Raw genomic sequence first — 12,733 nt, forward strand, 5'->3', positions numbered from 1 at the left:
TATTGTCACATACATATACTATCAGATATTAATATTTACTTTCAACATATTGTACCACAACAGCCAGAATCATAATTATAATATTATTACTTTCAGTAATGTTGTTGTAAGCTACTGTCATTACCGTCTGTCCTGCATCTCTCTCTCTCTCTGTCTCTCTCTCTCTCTGTCTCTCTTTCTGTCTCATGGTGTCATACGGATTACTGTTAATTTATCATGTTGATCTGTTCTGTACGACATCTATTGCACATCTGTCTGTCCTGGAGGAGGGATCCCTCCTCAGTTGCTCTTCCTGAGGTTTCTACCGTTTTTTTTCCCCGTTAAAGGGTTTTTTTGGGGGAGTTTTTCCTTATCCGCTGTGAGGGTCCTAATAGTACAGCGGAATAGCAGATAAATTGTGCACTTTTTGAAAAAAGCATGAATTTCTACCATAGTTTGTACATACCATAAGGTTTATTTTCAGATGTGGAGGGAAGTCAGATTTGACCTCTGAGGCCCGGGAGAGGTCAAATTCAAGCTGGCCGCCAATAATATTCAAATATGCTTAACTTTGGAACCAAACACAGTAGAAAAACGTTTAAGGTGTCATTTCCAACAAAATTTAGGGTGCCCATTCAGTTGATGATACTTTTGAAATCACCAGAATTCAAGAAAATGCATTTAGGTCAAAGTCATGGTCAAATTATGCAGACGGAGTAAGATATAGGGTGCAAAAAGATGGTTTATTTCCAACATAGTAACAGTAATGATAATGATCATTAAAAATGTATTTACTTACAATATTTCAGTAGGCCTACTATGCTTCTTATACTGAATCTTGCTTTGAAATCAGTAATAACACGTCTACATTTACATGCCATCTATTAGCTCTCAAGCCTGTTTGATACCAGCGGCACAGTACTGAACTAGGCTACTTTGCAATCACTATTAATTCAGCTATAGTCCTACTTCACACAAATGACCAAGCTGAAATCTCTAGAACATGCGCTGTTCAATCATTCAACTGACTTCAGCTCATGTATGTTCCAGACTGTCTTCTAGTTTAGCTAGCAGAATTATTTTGATCAGTGCCTGCCTTTTTTTTTTTTTTTTTTTTACCACAGAAGCTAGCTAGCTAACTAAGTAGGCAGACTCATTCCCGACTACAATAAAATTCAATGTATTTGCATGTTAAGGCTTTACTCAAGTATACTTATATTGGCAGCGTTTCCCAGATGGCTCGTAGCGCTAAGAGCTTCTTAAGAACACTCTTAAGCCTCCCTTGAAAGAAAAACGCATTTCCCAGATCGCTCTTAGCTTAAGAAGATCTTTCACTAAGAAGGAGTTGTAAGATCGAGCTAACCCACTCTTAACAGTCTTCTTAGCGACCAAATGCGCACAGATCCAGCCGCGTCAGGCAAATTAATATTACACTAAGCTTTCTGACTAATTACTGTCTGAGTAATTTTTTTCCTGTTTTTCTGAGTAGTATTTTCTGTTTTTCGGAGTAATATTTTCTGTTTTTCGGAGTAATTTATTTATTTTTCTGTTTTTTGGTGTAATTTTTTCTGTTTTTCTGAGTAATATTTTCTGTTTTTTGGAGTAATTTATTTATTTTTCTGTTTTTTGGTGTAATTTTTTCTGTTTTTCTGAGTATTTTTTTCCGCTGACCGGTGCCTGCGTAAAGTCGATAAACTAATGATAACACCATCTATATGACTTAAAGACAAGAGTATCTCCCANTGGCGGTAGAAAAATAATAATAATAAGAAAAATAAGTATGAGGAATAACAAGTGTGTTCCTGTATGTGCTGTGCACATCAGGCACACAAATAAAATGAATCATCATCACTATCATTTATCATAATTTGTCCGCACATATCCCACATCTGTATGCACATATGAGATAGTTTACCACATCCAAAAAATGCATCAGGCCACAACAGAAACACATCCATCCTCCAAACCTGCGACATTCAGATATCAGGCAACTGACAGGTGTAATTGAGCTCAGCTGGAACCACATCAATGGATGCTCCACCCGCTACTCTATATAAAGGCGTTGCCACATCACACGTGTGAGATACCATGGCTGCTTTACAGCATATTCTTGCTGCTAACCAACAGCGTTGCCGTGTGCGAAGCCAAACCGTTTATCTAAATGCATTTGTGCGTCACTCGACGTGCTGTCAGACCAGGCTGTCCAAATGAAGTACCGAGATACAACGCCTCATCAACTAGTGTTTTCACACATCCGGAGGGCAACCTGGTGCAATTTTGCCCTCAGCCCGGAGGTGCAATGCCTGGCTGCGCTGCGTTTTTACGCAGTGGGGAGCTTCCTGGATGTGGTGGGAGACGGCACTGGCCTCAGCAAGGCGTCTGTGTTTTTTTGTTTAAATATAATACATTTCCTCATGATTCTCTTACCAAGACTACTTCTTATTTAGCTGTAATCTTGTTTCCGTCATGAAAATAGGTCAATAACAAATATTTATCGTCTTAGTTTTTCATTAGAATTATTAGAACACACATACACACGAGCAGCAGGGAATTAGTACATTAGGTAGCAGCGCTGTGTGTGACTTATGCGCTGATTAAGTGGTGGGTGATCGATTTGCCTAACATCGATTGTTTCAGCACCGCGGTAGTGGACACCTGTTAAGAGCTTCTTAAAGACCAATCTTAAGAGCGATCCTTAGAAGGGCATTAAGAACGCATCTGGGAAACACTCGTATCTTAGCAACCCTTCTTACCAAAGATGTTCTTAACTGTGCTCTTAAGTCTTAAGATCGCTCTTAACTGGGAAACACGGCCATTGTCTGTACATAGTCAGTCAGTTTACCTGGTATGATATTTATGTCAGACGTGCTCTCTGTCTCGTCACTTGTGCATACTGTAGCCTACTCATCATGTTGCCTACTGACTACATCACTACTGGCATTAGCTAGTGATGCTCTAGAGGGCCATCTGCTGATAATGATGTGCTTAGCAGGAAAAAATAACCACACATCCCAGTAAATGATAACTAATTACTGAATAATACATGAGAGTAAAATGTAATTGAAATATTTTTGGTGCTCATTAAAAAAAAAAAAAAAAAGAGGGGAAAATGTTTTGTTTTGTAAGCAAATTTTTACCTTGACCTTGACCTAAATGCATTTTCTTGAATTCCATTGATCTCAAGAGTATCACTAACTGAATGGGCACCCTAAACTTAGTTGGAAATGACACCTTAAATGTTTTTCTATAGTTTTTCGTTCCAAAGTTAAGCATATTTGAATATTATTGGCGGCCATCTTGAATTTGACCTCTCCCGGGCCTCAGAGGTCAAATCTGACTTCCCTCCACATCTGAAAATAAACCTTATGGTATGTACAAACTATGGTAGAAATTTAATGCTTTTTTCAAAAAGTGCACAATTCCTCATAATTTGAGAGCTTATCTGTACTATAAGGTATGCTGTAAAGCCCTGTGAGGCAAATTGTGATTTGTGATATTGGGCTTTATAAATAAAATTTAATTGAATTGAACTGAACAAAGTTTTTGCCTATTCACACACCAATGCAACATTAATTTTTGTGACCTCTGATTGGCCTAACCGGGTGTCATTACCGCGACGTGAATATCAATCTCACTAAATCTATGTTTAGTCTTAGCCAGCAGTTTTAAATTTGATTCAGTGTCGCCCACTCCGGCCCCAGGGATACATTTGACTGTGGCCGCTGGTGTTGCTAATTTCACGTTTCTCAGAATAGAGCAGCCAATGACCAGAGTTTTCTCCTCAGTGGGTGTGTCGCTGAGTGGGGAATAACAGTTGGAATGTGAACAGGCTGGTGGTGAACCGAGGGCTTCAGCTTAGTATTACGCTTCTCTCGGACATTTACCCAGCCTCCCGGCTGCACGGGGGTTACCAGAGGACCGCTTCCAAGAGCTACGCTATGTGGCTTTGCACTGGCTACAGGGGGCTAGCTGACTACCGTAGCCACAGATTGACTTGCCACGGTGCCGTGCCGTGCTTCCAATTCACTTAACCTAGCCTCCAACGCAGTAAATAAACTACATTTATCACATGTACCACTGTTGCTTAAGGAGGCAGAGGAATAGTTTAACACCAGGCACACCGAGCAAGAGAGAGCAGGAGAAGGAGAAGCCATCGCAACTGTTAAGCTAACGTAGCTAACAAGGCTAATAGCGTGTGAACAACAGCGAAGATTAGCAAGAAAGTTGTTAAAAGAAGAGGAGAGCTATGAGTGCTTAAAGGGAACTAGTGTGGGTTAAAACGTGAAGTAGATGTTTCACAGCTGAAGTAAGGAAAATTAGAAAACTAGCTGGTGATCAGCATAGAGACGCTAACATAGAAACGCCGGAAATGACACAAAACGCTTACAGCAGAATGTCATTAACTAATGTGGGCTCATTTATTGCAGTTGAAAATCTGTCGAAAAATCTTCAGAATTCATGTTTTTGGACAAGGAAATAAATTTAAGTTTTATTCATGTTACCTGTGGCCACATTATGTCACATCATTCTAATAGCTGATTAGTCAGTCAAGTTACCCTTGTTAACTTCACATTAGCATTAGATGAGTCGACTGCACAGCTACTGTAGCTAATGGTTTGTGGTGAATTCAATCATGGGGTAATGCTGCACTGTTATCCATGGCCAAAACAATCAAACTAAGAAGAACTTTAGAGGCATGTTTAATGTTGTTGTTATGTTGACGTTACTGTGTGAATTAGTAGCCAGTCTTGTCTTTATCTTCTTCTTCTGGTTAATGGTGGGTGGCAATTTAAGGTGCATTACCCCCATCAATGGGCGTATGGGGTGTTTAATAATATGAGGGTTTTATCAAACATTTATTATATCTTTATGGAGGAAAATTTGTCAGTTTATGTATTGTTCATTACCTGAAACATAATAGGGCATTTTTACAAGCAGAAATTACGACTCATATTTGTGTTTTTGTTAGCCGAGGACCTCTAGTGGCTGTGGTAATTATAACAGGAGAGCCGGGGCTAGGTGGGAGGCTAACTGGCTGTGTTTCCCTCCGGTCATGCTTCAGCTAACGTACCGCTAGCCGCTAGCGAGGAAATAAAACCTGAACAGCCAATCAGAGTGATCTCTCTCACCGACAAGCTCCACCGCCGATTCAACATGCTCAATCGGCCAAAAAGCTGCAGATGCTTAAGTGCTGACGGTGCGGGACACACCGCAAAAACTAGGCCGACAGACGCTCACCGATGGCCCGACTTTGGTCAACAGCCGACCGTCGGCTTGGTGTGTCAGGGCCCTAAGGAGCATAGACTGTAAATAAAGATGGATGACGTAACCGCTCCTCATAAGTGAAGCCAAAATATCACCCCCTGCTGGCTGGCTGTAGTACAGGCCATAAAGCCCGCCCCTGCCCGATCTTTTCATAAACCTAGCCAAAGAGTTTTAGTGCAGCAGTGACCAATTCCTAACCTTAAACAATTGTTAAAAGCTGCCATTATTATGGAATCACTGGCCAATGTTTCCTGTAATCATTTAGTTCAGAATGAAACTTCCGTTAGGCAACATTAAATCTGTATCTGTCTGTTTTTTTTCTGACATAGAAAAATGTCTTGGATGAGATTTCTGAATAGGAATATTGTGAACTCTGGTGGAATCTGATCACATTAGTTACATTGAGTTAGCCAGTCTTGTCTTTATCTTCTTTTTCTGGTTAATGGTGGGTGGCTACTGCAATTTAAGGTGCATTACTCTCATCAATGGGCGTATGGGGTGTTTAATAATATGGGGGATTTATCAAACATTTATTATATCTCTATGGAGGAAAATATATTGAGATAATTATCTTTATTGTTTTCTGGCCCAGCCCCAGTAACTCCTAACCTGTTTGACTTGCAACCCCAGAAAACAAAGCACAGTCTGCTTGGGACTCCTCACATTCTGCATATAGTGCATCAGCAGGTTTTCACCAGCTCAACCCAAGACTGATTTTTCCTTTTCAGATTTGTTTTTTCTTTTCTTTTTTCCCCCTTTTTTGTTGAAGACATTTAAAGATTTTATATTAGTTTTTTACAACAGGACACATATGCACGCAGAGGGTGCAAGGGTGGAGGGTGGGTGGGTATGTTAGGTGTCTCGGGTTTGTGTAAGGAGGGACCATATAAAAAGAGGTTGCCTGGCTCTGTTTAAGCAGCATTAGTCTGTGTTGATGTCTACTGTCTACAGCTGAGTTCTTGGCAGCCCAAGTACTATTGGGTTGTTATCTGTGCGTGTGCTAAGATAATTCTGTGTGTTGCCAATCTCACTCCTTGGCTCACTGCCATCCCCGCTCTGTCTCCTGCAGGGATAAATTGTGAGGTGGAGATCGATGAGTGTGAGGTGCATCCCTGCCAGAATGGTGCCACCTGCCGAGACCATGTCGCCATGTACACGTGTGAGTGCATGGCCGGCTTCCAGGGTCAAGACTGCGAGGTCAACATTGATGAATGTGCCAGTATTCCCTGTTTGAATGAGGGCAAGTGCATAGATGGGATCAACAGGTAGGATTACACACACACACGTGTTTTTCTACACATACCTACACATACAATTTGGTCATAATGATTTGGGTTTTTAAAATGGTTACAACCTCATGGACGAACAGTTACACTCGCACATACAAATGGACTGTAGTGCATGTGAGGTAGAATGCAAATTGGTTATGAGGTCTGATATTTTAGTTTTTGAGGTAACAATTTGTCAACCTATACAATTGAGGTTGACAGATTTGTCAGTTGATGTATTGTTCATTACCTGAAAAATAATAGGGCATTTTTACAAGCAGAAATTACGACTCATATTTGTGTTTTTGTTAGCCGAGGACCTCTAGTGGCTGTGGTAATTATAACAGGAGCAAAGGAGGAAGTCAGACAATGTAGTATAAGGAGCATAGACTGTAAATAAAGATGGATGACATAACCGCTCCTCATAAGTGAAGCCAAAATATCTGTATCGCCCCCTGCTGGCTGGCTGTAGTACAGGCCATAAAGCCCACCCCTGCCCAATCTTTTCAGAAACCTAGCCAAAGAGTTTTAGTGCAGCTGTGACCAATTCTTAAACTTAAACATTTGTTTAAAGCTGCCATTATTATGGAATCACTGGCCAGTGTTTCCTGTAATCATTTAATTCAGAATGAAACTTCCAGTAGGCAACATTAAATCTGTATCTGTCTGTTTTTTTTCTGACATGCACACTAGAAAAATGTTTTGGATGAGATTTCTGAATCGGAATATTGTGAACTCTGGTGGAATCTGATCACATTAGTTACATTGAGTTAGACTGGTGCTTGTAAGTGATTATCGTCCTATGTGTAACCAATAAACATCTTAATTCAAATGTCTATATGACTTTCTACACACCATGTTTGTGTTTATATTTCCCTCTCATATTGAGCCTGGTAAGGCCGCTGTGTCATCCAGCAGTTTGTTGTGTCAACTTGAGGCTGCAGGGCAGACATTAAAGTTGACCAGGGATAAGAATTAATCCACTTACTGTCAGCCATTGTGATGAGTCATTAGATGTCTGGAGGTGCTGAGAATACCTGGGTAGTAACACAGATGGGAAGAGCAGGGAGTGAGGATGATGGGTAGGATGTTATATTTCACACTTAAATACAAGACAAGTGATGTTAAATAGTCCAGGAAACAGTGCAGATTTCTTACAGCTGTTCAGCTTAACCCAGACCAGCTGATCATCAGCTGATCACCCAGTGGTTGGCACTCCATGGAGTGGTTGGAGTGTCAACCACTCACAAATTCATATAATCAATTGCTTTAGTTGCCCTTTCAAAAGGGCAATTGCAATGATGTGCAAAAGACAGGTTCAGTTTTTGTTTTTATTGTCTGAATCAGCTGAAATAATGCTGTTTTATTTGTAGCAACTGCAATTTCTGTCAAGGTTTTCTGATTTCTTTTGGCCTTGTTAATGCAGTCTTTGCATGGAGTGCCCCAATATTCTATCTGTCTGTTTAAAGTTTCTTTGAAAATGTAAAAAACTTTTTCTGTTATCTTTAAACATTCAAAACAAGAACTGTAAATAACAAATAACAAATAAGAACTATAATAACAAAACTATAAATTTTAAAAGTAGTGCTCATTCTCCCTCCTTTTAAAGAAAAGGTGAATTTATAAGGAATAACATACCCTTGCTCATTTCAGTACACTCAGGGGGTTTGTAACTTGGTTTGGTATCACCAGTAATTTGTGGTTGCTTATGTTGATTATATTAATGTTCGATATTATTGTGCAACTGACATTATGTCATAACTCTTCACTTGTTTACAATGTTGTATGATGTCCCAGATAAACATTTCAGTGGTTTTATAACTGAAGTAGAACAAGTGGTAACCCAGCATATCAAGAGACATGTTTCCTGCATGTGGTGCCATTTTACTTGCTCTTCAGGCTCCTACAGACCCCATCTTTAGAGATTTTAACAAAGTTTAGTGCAGCTGCACTGTGTAACATGGATCTAAAAACTTGGGTACTATATCAAGTTTGATGTATGTAGACTGTACGATGACAGGGCCCACTGAATCGCAGGCTACGACGTATAATGCAATAGCTTCCTGTACTGAGTGCACAAGGATGCTACATGGGTTATTAAACTGTGAAGCACAACATAGAGGGTCACATTATTAAATAACCCAATGTTTTGTGGGCACTTTATACTGTGGTATGTCTGTTTGCTAGCCGTTAGGTTGCTCACCTCGCAGCTGCAACTCCGCTGCTATTTCCTTCCATGCCTCGTCCTTCTTTAAGCGATCATGGTAAGAGCCCGAGACACATCATAAAGGCAAGGCGTCTGCTGCCACATTTCGACTAGTTTTCCTCTTTGCTGGAATCCCACACATTTCTTTTAGCTTGTTTTGACTCCATGACAAGCTGCTATCCATCTGTTTGTTTGGGTTTAGCACCAGTGTGTCATTTCATGCTGCATTTCTATTGGTTGGTTAGTAAACATAGGTGGTAACAGCAGTCACAGAGTGAGTTGGTTTTTTATAATAATAATAATAATAATAATACATTTTATTTGTATAGTGCTTTTCAAAACACTCAAAGACACTTTACAAAAACAAAAAGAACAAAAAACAACAACATAAGAGCAGTACAACACAGTAGAGCAAGAATGGTGATTGAATGCAAGCCTGAACAGGTGGTTTTTTAGCAAAGATTTGAAGGAGTTTAAGTCTGTACAGTTACGCATGTGTTGGGGGAGAGAGTTCCAGAGGGAGGGGGCAGCAGTGGAGAAGGCTTTTTCAAATTTTCCAAATTTCTGACACTGTCAGAATTTAATCCCAGGCAGTCTTTGAATGCAAGATCGTGACAACGGCCATCCTTGGGCCTCTCTCACTGTGTGATGTAGGACCGCCATTTTAGAGCCACGACCAAAGATATCGCCACGTTTCTTTCACATTGCTCATCTTTCATCTGGGACAGTCCAAAATCACACAGTGTATACCACGCTCTAGTCCGGTCGCCTCATCCTGTAGTTGCCACTTGTGCCTACAGTAAGTACGGTTGAGAGAAATTCAGTCACCTTGCACTCCATTTTTATTGACTATAGGCCTGCACTCATTTGTTTTTATTTTTCCTTCTTCCACTAGATAATCGATCTGTTTATTTAGAAAGTTAGAAATCAAAGTGTGCCTTTTTGCCAAGTCCTAACAAAATTATTTTTGCACAAACCAGTGATTTATCAAAGGTTAATCACACACACAAAATATTTAGATTTCATTATCCATCTCTTCCTGGTGACAATCACAGTTTAAGACAGGCTTATCTGTTTCTCTGCTTTTTTCCAGCTATGAGTGTGACTGTGAGGGGACGGGCTTTGAAGGTGACCATTGTGAAGAGGATATTCTTGAATGTGCTTCTGACCCCTGCCAGCATGGAGCCACTTGTTTGGAGGGGATCAACCAATACCAGTGCCTCTGCTGGCCAGGTACACCATGACTACACTTGTTAAAAACCAACTCTCAAACATTGCAGTAGTCATACATTAACCTGCTGCTCAGTAAAAGATACATTGTTATATAGTTATTACACTTGGAAAAAAAAGCTAGAACTTGCACACATAAAAAGTGTCCTCAGGCTTTAAGTTAGCCACACATATATCAGGACAAGAGGCGGATAACGAGCAGGGCTGTGCTTGCAACATGCAGAATTTCCGGTAGAGCTCTTTATAAAACAACACAAATTCAAATCCTTCATTGCTGTGATGAATTATGAAAAGTGATGCATGAGCACACTGCGACAGAGAGAGATGTCAGCAGACTTCATCTGATTTTTGCTGTCATAGTCTGTGTTTATGTGTGTGTGTGTGTGTGTGTGTGTGTGTGTGTGTGTGTGTGTGTGTGTGCGTGCGTGCGTGCGTGCGTGCGTTTGTGTGACTTAAAGAATGGGCTCAGATTTTTCTTCCAATACAAGACTCACATATTGTAAGCTAGAATAGATGCCGTTTTACTGTAATAATGATACTGATGCATGTCCCCAAAATGTTTCTGCAATAGAGCAATAACGTGGCCTAGCACAGTTTTGGATATAAATAAATAAGCATCTGTCCAATGATCAAAAAATCCTGTTTATTTTTAATGTAGGCGTCCTAAATTGTCAAAAGTCGTGGTCTTACCTAGCTTTCAAGTTTTGAAGGTCCATGCTGGCTTGAACCCTGGAATCACCGCTTGTGGCTATATATTTATTTTTGTTTAGTGTGCAGTTTTCTTCGAGGAACGTTTCTTTCAAGGCTGTAGCCATGGAGTCAACATTGGAGGGGGACCAAATCTGCACCCCCCCCCAAACACACACCCTTACTTCTTGCCATTGAAATTCTAAAATAAATTCTAAATTCTAAAATGAAATTCTAACACACCAACGTGAACATGGAAGAACTATTATCAGATAACAATTGCACTGTAAAAATGAATTTGTTGGCTCAACAAAAAAAAAAAACAAGTTACCTTGCTGCCTTAAAATCTTGAATTAAGTGAGCTAAAGATACCTAGTTCTTTACACTTCCAAGCAAGTTCCTATCACTTACAATATTAAGTTAAAGTGACTGATCTGAAAGCGACAAACAGTTTGATCAACTTGATATTTTAAAGGGGCAATAAGCAAAATGCTTGCTTGTAGAGCAAAACAAAGTGTGTCATGAGCCACTCCTCCCTCTACCTCTGCTCTCAAACCCCCCCCCCCCCCGAATAACAAACCAGGGCTCGGTGCTCCGGTTGGATCCAAATGGAGAGCCACTAGCTGGGAAGCTAGCGGAGGCTAACTGGCTATGTGTGCAGCTGAGTGAAGTGGAGCATGAGGAGGAAGCACCGGTTAGCCCCCGCTTTCTCTGCAGGCAGATTCATTCGCCACAGGGGCGAGGAAATAAAACCTAAACAGCCAACTTAGTTTGGCTTAGTTTAGCAGTTAGCAATGTCTTTCACTCACTCTCGGTCTCTGCTGTGTTTAGCTATTTCCCTGCTTTCCTGTTAGTATTAGCACTACTCGGCTACCACGCTAACGCTCCAACTCCAACTGAGCGGGGAGCCAGGCTCACGGTCTCACGGAGAAGAGTTGGAACGTTAGCATGGAAGCCCATTAGTACTAACGTCCCCACGCTTCTCCGCCAGGCTCAGTGAGTCGGAGCCGAGAAGCGTGGGGACGTTAGCATTAGCACCAGTCGGCTGCCATGCTAACGTTCCGGGAGCTTCTCGGCTCCCGTGAGCTCTAGCGTGGAGCCTGGCGGGCTCACGGAGAAGAGAGGAATGTTAGCGTTAGCTCCCAGAGTTAGCACTAGAGCTACTACGGCTATTGAAGTAGCTTGCAGCTATGGAGCGCTTCTACCAGCTCTTCTAGTCACTGAGCCTCGCCTCCATTTCAGCAAATATATTGCATTTATTACAGGGACCACCATCATTGAAGTAGGCAGGGGAATAGCTAAACACAGCCGCCAGGCTGCCTGCCGGGCTACATTTTACAATGCTAACTGCAAATGTTAGCTGAGCTGCCGGGCTACTCACCTAACACGGCCGAAACGCCTGACCCATTGCTGGGACCGAGCCGCTAATAACTCAAGCTCCGGACATTAACCCATGCTACGATTGCAACATTAAATTTAATTGAATCAACATAGCGACATGTGCCTAACGTTACTGTAACACTAATTAAAACAGACATTTGACTTTATGTTGTACCTGTCACATGAACGTACATGAACGCGCAGCCAGACCGGCTTGTAAACAATGGGCTGGAGATCAACACAGAGAGAGGCTGTGTGAGGTCATGCTATACTCCAGATGAAATTACACCTCTAGTTCTTCACATAGCAATTTTTTAATTCCTTCAATCTAGAAATGATGAATTTCGCTTATTGCTCCTTTAAGTTTAGTCAATAACATTTTTAGTATTACTAACAAGGAAATTTAAGTTGTATGAACTTAATGTCTAGTTGAGGTGACATTACATTGCAAGTCTAACCAACAAACATGTATTTCTACATTTGTTTCAGAAACAAGGAAATAGAAGTTATTCCAACTTAGCCCCTTAGTTGAATCAATCAATCAATCAATTTTATTTATAAAGCCCAATATCACAAATCACAATTTGCCTCACAGGGCTTTACAGCATACGACATCCCTCTGTCCTTTGGACCCTCACAGCGGATAAGGAAAAACTCCCCAAAAAAACCCTTTAATGGGGAAAAAAAACGGTAGAAACCTCAGGAAGAGCAACTGAGG

At 40.9% G+C, this 12,733-nt stretch overlaps 1 protein-coding gene across 2 annotated transcripts in view; it reads left to right on the top strand.

Annotated features, from left to right (window-relative positions):
• Positions 1–12,733, top strand: part of LOC126393894 (protein crumbs homolog 1-like) — a 129,480-nt gene that overhangs the window by 57,776 nt on the left and 58,971 nt on the right. For both annotated transcript variants that reach the window (XM_050050304.1, XM_050050303.1), the window contains exons 3-4: positions 6,314–6,509; positions 9,812–9,951. In XM_050050304.1, coding sequence (XP_049906261.1) covers positions 6,314–6,509; positions 9,812–9,951 — 336 coding nt within the window. The remainder of the gene's footprint in view (positions 1–6,313; positions 6,510–9,811; positions 9,952–12,733) is intronic.

The sequence above is a fragment of the Epinephelus moara genome, chromosome 8, assembly GCF_006386435.1.
Source record: "Epinephelus moara isolate mb chromosome 8, YSFRI_EMoa_1.0, whole genome shotgun sequence".
Classification (NCBI taxonomy): domain Eukaryota; kingdom Metazoa; phylum Chordata; class Actinopteri; order Perciformes; family Serranidae; genus Epinephelus; species Epinephelus moara.